Source organism: Panthera pardus, unplaced genomic scaffold, assembly GCF_024362965.1.
Source record: "Panthera pardus isolate Hobbes unplaced genomic scaffold, ASM2436296v1 HiC_scaffold_18, whole genome shotgun sequence".
Taxonomy (NCBI): Eukaryota; Metazoa; Chordata; class Mammalia; order Carnivora; family Felidae; genus Panthera; species Panthera pardus.
In genome coordinates this window covers 12,659,960-12,668,674 of record NW_026526743.1, presented here as the reverse complement: position 1 = coordinate 12,668,674, position 8,715 = coordinate 12,659,960, and the positions used below count along the sequence as shown (strand labels likewise).

The window sequence follows — 8,715 nt, the reverse complement described above, 5'->3', positions numbered from 1 at the left end:
CGAAGCTAAATCAGCACGCTCAGAGCGTGTGCGACACATCTCAGGGTGGCAGGTGACTGGATGGTGCCGAGAAGGGCACACGAATGATGAATGACATGTTTGGGAAACAGCCCCCTGGAAGGAGAAGAAACAGAGGGCGGGCGGTGAACAGGCTCAGGCTGCGGAGCTGGGACGTTGTGCCGAGGGTGATGGAGACAGCGGATGGGCTGTGAGCCTGTTGGTGTTAGAGAGAGCTCTCTGGGTCCCTTGTGGGGGACTGAGGGCCCAGTGTGACCGAGAAGGGGGCCCCAGCAGCAGCCAGGGGATGGGGACCCCGCCCTCTGACATCACTGTCGCCGCATTATTGCACTAGGGTTGGCTGGCCAATGAGCTGCTGCTTGCTATTATAATGGGTCCTAGCAACAGGTCTGACCTTGGGCTAACAGGGGAGGAGACCCCACCGGCGGGGAGAGTGTGAGGGGACAGGGAGAGCCTGCAGGGCAGGTGAGTCCCCTGAGGGCAGGGCTCTCTGGCTGGACTCTGTGGGGGAAGGGAGGAAGGGGTTTCCAGGCCCAACACCAGCTCTGTCAGCCCTAGTCCCACCCCAGGGGCCACCCTCCTCTCTGGTCCTGGCCACTGGGACCTGCCCCAGCATTTGCTCTCCTGTCCCTTACTTAGGGGGACAGGGTGCAGGGGCAGCGGGCATAGCGTGGGGGAAATGCCTACACCGGGTGGCAGGGGGGTGGGTAGGACCTGGTGGGAACAATGTGGGGGGTGGACAGGGACAGCCCAGAAGACAGGCAGGGAGGCAAAGACGTGTGGCTGAAGACAGAGGGGGCCCTTCGGAGGCATGAGGGAGCCCAGGGACCTGGGTTTGAGTCCTGGCTGGGGACATCACTTGTGTAGTCCGAGCCTCGGTCCCTCTCTGTCTGATGGGGACGGCGATCCCTAGCGTGAACTTAGCTTAGCAACCAGGGCGGGGCGGGGTGTTCGATGAGAAGGACTCCCAGCGTCTGGGCATTCGCCCACGGCAGGCTTCTCCCACCAGCTGAACCCAAGAACGCTGGCCCAGGGCTAGATACATGGGCTCACGATCGATCGATCGTCACAGCAGCCCCATGAGGTGGCAAGGTTATCTTCCATGGTGCGGTTGCTGCCCCCTGAGGCTCAGAGAGGGCAGGCTATTGCTCAACGTCACACAGCTAGGAATATTAATCATGATAATCATGGAGTTGCTGCTGATAACAGACTGCCCGCTCTGTGCCAGACAGTATTTCAAGGACTTTATATGTATCAACTCGCTTAATTCTCAACAACCCAAGGAGGTGGTTTGCTATTATCGTAGTCACAGCCTCCTCTTACGGATGAGGGGAGTAAGGCAGGCAGTTTCAAGTCGCCTGCCCCACGTCACTCAGCGCGTTTGTGGGGAGCCAGGATTTGACTCTGGGTCTGGCTCCAGGGTCTGGGTCCCCTTCACCACCCCTTCCGGCTGCTCCCAACAGCGCTCCCTGCCCGGGCCCGGGTGCTGGGCTTCAGCCCCGCAAAATTTGCGGGGCCCGGTGCAAAATGAAAACACAGGGCCCCTGGTTCAAATATCATTAATCTCGGTCAGTGTCAGCAGAGTATTAAGCCAAGAGCCGGGCCTTCTAAGCCTGGGGCCCCATGTGGCCGCGTGGGTCCCGAGCTGCTGTCACACTGTTCCTGCTCTTAGGTTACCTTTGAAGGGTCCTGAGCACCTCAGGAGGTAGGTCAGTCACTGTGCCCTTTACGCGGAGAAGCAGGCTCAGAGAGCCACCTTATCCTGCCCCAGGTCACACAGCAAGTTAGTGGCAGGGATGGGATGTGAGCCTGGGCCCGTGAGACTCCAGACCGCCCTGCCTTGTGTCAAAAACGTACCCCAGGTTTTTGAGAAGGGGAGGGCTGTGAGGTGCCAGAGGGACTTCCCTTATACCTTCGTCTCTCTCTCTCTCTCTCTCTCTCTCTCTCTCTCTCTCCCTGCCCTGTGCCAAGGCCCAGGAGAAGCCAAGCGCTCCCTTCTACCCCCGCAGACACCGAGGACCACGCGCCCCCCGTGACTCTCCCCCCATCCCCGCACCCTCTGAGCCGCTGGTCACCATGGCGACTTCGAGGTTGCCCGCGGTGCCCGGGGAGGAGGAGACCACCATCCTCATGGCCAAGGAAGAGCTGGAGGCCCTGCGCACCGCCTTCGAGTCGGGCGACATCCCCCAGGCGGCCTCTCGCCTCCGGGAGCTGCTGGCCTCCTCCGATAGCACTCGCCTGGAGGTGGGCGTCACGGGCGAGTCGGGCGCCGGCAAGTCGTCCCTCATCAACGCCCTCCGTGGCCTGGGGGCCGAGGACCCCGGCGCGGCCCTCACTGGCGTCGTGGAGACCACCGTGCAGCCTTCGCCCTACCCGCACCCACAGTTGCCCGACGTGACCCTGTGGGACCTGCCGGGGGCCGGCTCTCCGGGCTGCCCGGCTGACAGGTACCTGAAGCAGGTGGACTTCTGCCGCTATGACTTCTTCCTGCTGGTCTCCGCCCGCCGCTGCGGGGCCGTGGAGACCCGCCTGGCCTCCGAGATCCTGCGCCAGGGCAAGAAGTTCTACTTCGTGCGCACCAAGGTGGACGAGGACCTGGCGGCCACGCGCACCCAGCGGCCCTCGGGCTTCAGCGAGGCGACCGTCCTGCAGGAGATCCGCGACCACTGTGCCGAGCGGCTGCGGGCGGCCGGCGTCGCCGACCCCCGCATCTTCCTCGTGTCCAACCTCTCGCCGGCCCGCTACGACTTTCCGCTGCTCGTGTCCACCTGGGAGCACGACTTGCCGGCCCACCGGCGCCACGCCGGCCTGCTGTCGCTGCCGGACATCTCGCTGGAGGCGCTGCAGAAGAAGAAAGACATGCTCCAGGAGCAGGTGCTCAAGACGGCCCTGGTGTCGGGCGTCATCCAGGCCCTGCCCGTGCCGGGGCTGGCGGCCGCCTACGACGACGCTCTGCTTATCCGCTCGCTGCGCGGCTACCACCGCAGCTTCGGCCTGGATGACGACTCTCTGGCCAAGCTGGCCGAGCAGGTGGGCAAGCAGGCGGGCGACCTCCGCTCCGTCATCCGGTCCCCACTGGCCAACGAGGTCTCACCGGAAACTGTCCTGCGGCTCTACTCGCAGTCATCCGACGGCGCCATGCGGGTGGCCCGTGCCTTCGAGAGGGGCATCCCCGTGTTCGGGACGCTGGTGGCCGGGGGCATCAGCTTCGGCGCCGTCTACACCATGCTCCAGGGCTGCCTCAATGAGATGGCCGAGGACGCCCAGCGGGTCCGCATCAAGGCCCTGGAGGAGGACGAGCCCCAGGCTTCGGTCAGCCTGGAGGCGGCGGGTGACAACGGCGTGGAAAAGCGGGTGTCCGGGGAGGGAACCCGCGAGGAGGCCCCGCTCTCCACCCGCCGGAAGCTCGGCCTGCTCCTCAAGTATATCCTCGACAGCTGGAAGAAGCGCGACTTGTTGGAAGACAAGTGACCGCGCGGCCCCTGTCCCCTCGCCTCACCCACAAACCAAGCCTTGACAAAAACCAACCAACCAACCGACCGAAGCCGCTGTAGTGAAAATGAGCGCTGCGGTCGCTGAGGGGCGGACGTGGAGGGGGCCAGAGCTTGCCATCTTGGGAGGGCGGGGGAGGGGCGGTTTGGAGGGGCCCGAGGAGGCCTGGGCGCCCAAGGCCGAGAGGGATACACTGACCTGGAAGGGGGGAATGGAGCTGGGTGGGGAGAGCTTCAAGATCCGGATGGCGGGCCAAGGGCCCCTTGCCGGGATCTCTCTCCCTGGTCCCCTGGTAGCCAAGGGAGATCTGTGGGGCAACGGGACGTCCCGGCCTGGACCCAAGACCTGTGTCAACTGTCAACCTGTGCGGGTGACTTAGTGGGGACTGGACTGGCTATGGTACTTATTTTTGTTGCCATTCCTGTCCCTTTCAGAGAAGCCCAGTGTCCCAAAGGCCTCCTCTGGAGGCGGGGGGGGGGGGGTGGTGGGGCAGCCAATCAGTGCCCAGGTTGGGTACAATGGTGCCTAGCAACCCAGCTAAACAGGGTGGGGGGCTCGGAGCATCCCCAGCCAGCCCTGCTGCCAATGAGTGATGGTGGGTGTCGGTGGCGGGGGGGAGGGGAGGTCCCACGGCCTCGGGCTGGCCTCCGCGTGGAGCCTGGGGTGGTAAGGCTGGTGGGCTCTTTCTCTGCCCGCCAAAGCAAGGAGGGGGGGCAGAGGGCGAATCCCGCCACCGAGAACGAGTCGTTTCGGAGGCTTGTGGGAATGTGTGTGGTGACGGGCTTTCTGGTGTGTGTGTGTGATTGGGAGGGGCCTTGGTAAGTCTCCGGGGGTGTGACACTGTGGGTCCGAGGTTGTGAACAGCCTGCTGACTGGGGTCACCTGCTGTCTCCGCGTGGGTGTGTGGGTGCACGGATGCTGGGGTTGTCCTGAAAGGCCATGGAACTGAGAGGGGGCGATGGCGGTAGGATTCCTGAGAGCTGCATGGGCTGCGGGTGACACAGGGCATGTGCAACACGTAGATGGGGTGAGGGCATCTGTTTCTGCCCAGGGGACCCTGTGAAACCAAACCCCCGGGCACTCCCTTACTCCCTGTTGGCTCTTCGGTAGGAATGCAAAAGTGAATCTGACACCCTCGCACAAGCCTAACCTCACATGCCGAGTCAAGCGTCACATGTGTTTAAAAGATTCGCACGCTACCTGGTTAGGGGCTTTGGACAGGACAAGGGCTGCCCCTAGGCTTCCTGTGGGCTTGAACAAGGGTCATGGATGGGGTCGGATTTAGGTGCGGAGAAAGGCGAGTTTCCAGGAATTCACAAGAAGACCCCGGAGGCTGTGTATAAGACCGGCGGCGAAGCGGGGACTGTCCTGCGGGGAGGTGGCCTCACCCCTAGGTGCTCACAAATACTGCCTGTGGGTATTCCCAGATCTGGTGATGATGATTCTAGCCTCATTTGGGGCCTCGAATTACCTTAAGCCTAGAAAACCATTCCGGACTAAGACGGGCGGCTTTCCCCTGGAGGGTTAACCAAAGGATTCTTCCCTTCCCGGAACGCCTTCCCATTGGCTGTGCCGGGACTACTCTGGGGTTCACATGGACTTTTCTGCGCCAAAGAGGGTGTGAGGGGTTATGGTAGGGAAATCCCAGACTCTCAGATACAAGGATAGACAGTCCATTGCAAACCTATTCTCAAAAATACAGCCCACATCCCGGTACCCGTGCACCCTCACACACCATCCTGAACACGGGACTCCCTGGCGGTGTGAGCATAGGGTGGTGGGGGCTGTATGGCAGAAGGATCAGAAGGAGCCGGTCCATGTCCTGGCTCTGGTGCAGGCTGGACAATCTAGTGACTGTTACCTCCCTGAGCCTCGGTTTCCCTCTCTGTAAAATGGGGACTTAGTGAAATTACGCATGTGGTTAGGACAGTGGCTGGCCCCGGGTAAACGTTAAATGAACACTAACTTCTACCAGCGACGATGAGGGTTCCAGCGCTTAATTACTGCCCTATATGGTTGACTGTAGTGCCCGGTGCATGGTAAATGCCACAAAAAGTAATTTAAGAATTTGAATTCTAGGAGCACCTGGCTGGCTAGGTCGGTGGAGCGTGCGACTCTTGATCTTAGGGTTGTGAGTTCGAGCCCCACGTTGGGTGTAGAGATTACTTGAAACTAAAATCTTAACAAAATAATGATCTTGAAGAAAAAAAAGAATTTAAATTCTAGGATCAGAGGGACCGATTCCTATTCCCAACACTCCATGCACTAGCCAGAGGTCTTGGGCAAACGATTTCTCCACTAGGTGCCAAATGTGGATAGTAAGGGAATCTCCTTTTCCGGCTGTTATGAGGATTTTATGAGATGCTCCAGGAGGAGAACCTGGCAGTGATGAATACGTGTTAACTGAAATAAAGCACTTAGCACGGGACCTGACATATGGTTGCACTCTCAGTATGATTGCTGGCAAGGCCTCAGATACTTTGGGCGTGCTGGGGGGTGTAGAGGAGAGAGGGCGGCCCCGAGTGAAAATATTCCCTTCCCTGCCCTGCCAAAGGTCATCGATCCTGAAGGCCTGGACGTCAGGTAGCCCATGGCGGGCAGAGTCTTCCAGTCAAGCCTCAGCCAGTCCAAGATACTGGAGCTATGGAGGGACACCGGTGCTCTGATGGGAGCCTTTGAGGCGGGGGGTCTGCCCGCAGTGGCCGCCAGGCTGCAGGCCACACTTCATTCGCTGGAGAATGCCAGGCTGGACATTGGCATCACTGGGGGCACAGGCTCAGGCAAGTCGACCTTTGTCAATGCCATCAGGGGGCTGGGAGACGAGGACCCCAACTCAGCCTGCACGGGCGTGGTGGAAATGACGGTGGACCCCACGCCGTACCCACACCCTAAGTACCCCAACATCGTCATCTGGGACCTGCCGGGCATAGGCACGTCCCGCTTCCCGACTGGTAGATACCTCCAGCGGGTGCTGCTGGAACGTTACGACTTCTTCATCATCATCACCTCAGACAGCTTCACCACCCACCATGCCCAGCTGGCCTGCGAGATCCTGCAGCAGGGCAAACGCTTCTACCTCGTCCGCTCCAAGGTGGACGTGGACATTGCCGCCTCGCGGAGCCGGCGCCCCGGCACCTTCTCCGAGGAGGGAGTGCTCCGCCAGATCCGGGAAGACTGTGGGCGGCGGCTGAGGGGTGAGGTTCAGGCTCTGGAGGTGGGTGGATTCTGGAGGGTTTGCCGGCCCCCTCCCCTTCCTCTCCCAGCTGAGGCCCACAGTGGGAGAAGGGGTCATCCAATGTCGCGCTGCGTGACTGATCCGGGCCCCGCGGTGAAATAATGCTTACAGCTGCCATTCACTTCCTGAGAGTTGGCTCTTCCCGGTCACAGGTGACAGAGACCAATCACCTGCATTAAGGAAACAGGGCACGTTCTGGCGCGTGTGTTTGCCAAGTTAGAGCGGTGCAAAAGCTCTGCACCCACGGGATGCTGGCACCTGTGGCCGAGGGCAGCTGACATTTGTTAAGGGCTTATCGCGGGCCAGGCACCGTTTTCATGCGCTCCCTTCACAACATCCCTACGAGGCAGGTACAGTTATCCCCTTGTTTGGTTGGGTAACTTGCCCAAGGCCACACGGGTGGTGGGTAGCAAGGCTGGGGTCCGGACTCAGGCAGCCTGGCTCCAGGGCCAACTCTCGCGAGCCACGTGCTGTGCACTCAGAGCAAGTGCTTGTGCCTCCGCGGCGGTCGGCACGCCATGGCCCGCTCCGGCGCAGGAACAGAGCGGCGCTCTTGTCTTCTGCAGCGGAGGGCCTGAAGGACCCCAAGGTCTTCCTGCTCTCCATGTTTGAGTTGGGCAAGTACAACTTCCACCTGCTGGAGGAGCTGATGGTGAAGGAACTGGAGAGTCACAAGCAGCACGCGTTTCTGCTGGCCGTGCCCAACGTCTCGAAGCCCATCCTAGAGAAGAAGGCAGCCTCGCTGCGGCAGCATATCTGGCTGGTGGCCACGGTGGCCTGTGGCGTCAACCCGAGCCCCGTGCCAGGCGTACGGGATGTGGCATGTGACCTGTACGTGCTCATCAGCTCCCTGGAGGGCTACCGCCACAGCCTCGGCCTCGACGAGGACTCCCTCGTCAGGCTGGCTGAGCAGACAGGCCAGCCCCTGCACAAGATCCTGGCGGCGGTGCAGGGCTGGAAGACCGAGGTCACTGAGGCACTGGTGGTGGAGCTACTGGGCCAGGCCTCCAGGGATGCCTCTGCTTTCACCCAGGAGCTCCTCGGCGTGCCCGTCCCAGGCGCCCTGGCCACCTGCGGCATCAGCTTCACCACCATCTACCACATGCTCCGCACAGCTCTAGACGAGGTGGTCAAGGACGCCCGGAGAGTGCTGACCCAGGCCTTCCTCCACGACTCTGACCATGAGCTCCCAGATAAACGCAATCAGTAATCCCAGCCCTGAGCTCAGGCCAGCTGGAGGTGGCAGTGTAAGAGTGGGAGGACACAGGTTCCATCTGTCCCCAGGCCGGATGGTGTTGAGGAATGGAAAGAAACTCAAGCTCCAACCCTCCTGCGCCGTGTGCGGTCTTGTACTTTTGAGCCCCGGATCTTATGCCCTCTCTGGCCATTGCCCCCACCTTCCCTGCCCTGGACGCTCAAATCAACCAGCAGTCCCCCTGGGAAGCAGAGGGAGGGGGCGGGACATGGGACAGATAAGGTCTGACAAGGTGGGGAGGATCTCAGTTGCCTAGCTGAGAGGGCACTTAGGAAGGTGTTTGTGTAGTCAGGGCAGTGGGGCGAGGGGTTCAGAAGCATTTCCCTGAGAGGGCAAGTGAATGTCTCCGCTCTGAACGGCCTTGAAGATCGTTAAGGGAGTTTCTTGCCTGAGGTCTTCTCGGTCAGCAAGACCCGGGTGTCATGCCTCCCAGACCTCAGCCCCTCGCTCTTTTAGAGATCTACAGGGACCCCACTCCTGGCCTCTTGGGTGTTTTCTTCACCACCCCCCGCCCCGCCCCCAGGATTCCCACAACAAGGACGCCAGGACTGTACGGGTACGCTCAAGGGCAGGAGGAAGGCAAGGAGGCCAAAGGGGCATGGGGTAGCGGGCAGCCAGACTTGGCTGGTGACGGAACCAACCGCGTTAGGGAAGGGTGAGGTGGCGCGATTCGAAGGTCGGGACTAATTTGGGATGGGTGCGGTGGCCAGACCAA

The 8,715-nt window shown here is 61.1% G+C and overlaps 2 protein-coding genes across 3 annotated transcripts; both read left to right on the top strand.

The window, feature by feature from the left end:
* Positions 1-387: 387 nt before the first annotated feature.
* LOC109258038 (interferon-inducible GTPase 5) lies at positions 388-3,558 on the top strand. 2 transcript variants are annotated; one of them, XM_019434576.2, is made up of 2 exons: positions 388-483; positions 1,990-3,558. In XM_019434576.2, exon 2 carries the CDS (start codon positions 2,095-2,097, stop codon positions 3,487-3,489), a length of 1,395 nt encoding a protein of 464 aa, XP_019290121.2. In that variant the 5' UTR covers positions 388-483; positions 1,990-2,094; the 3' UTR covers positions 3,490-3,558. The 2 variants fall into 2 exon arrangements, with proteins under 2 accessions (XP_019290121.2, XP_053762420.1); XM_053906445.1 differs by having other exon boundaries at positions 432-483; positions 2,028-3,558.
* Positions 3,559-5,625: 2,067 nt separating this feature from the next.
* On the top strand, positions 5,626-8,075 carry LOC109258043 (interferon-inducible GTPase 5-like). The gene is made up of 2 exons (XM_019434579.2): positions 5,626-6,704; positions 7,312-8,075. The coding sequence occupies exons 1-2, from the start codon at positions 6,101-6,103 to the stop codon at positions 7,953-7,955; spliced, it is 1,248 nt and encodes a 415-aa protein (XP_019290124.2). The 5' UTR covers positions 5,626-6,100; the 3' UTR covers positions 7,956-8,075.
* Positions 8,076-8,715: the final 640 nt, after the last annotated feature.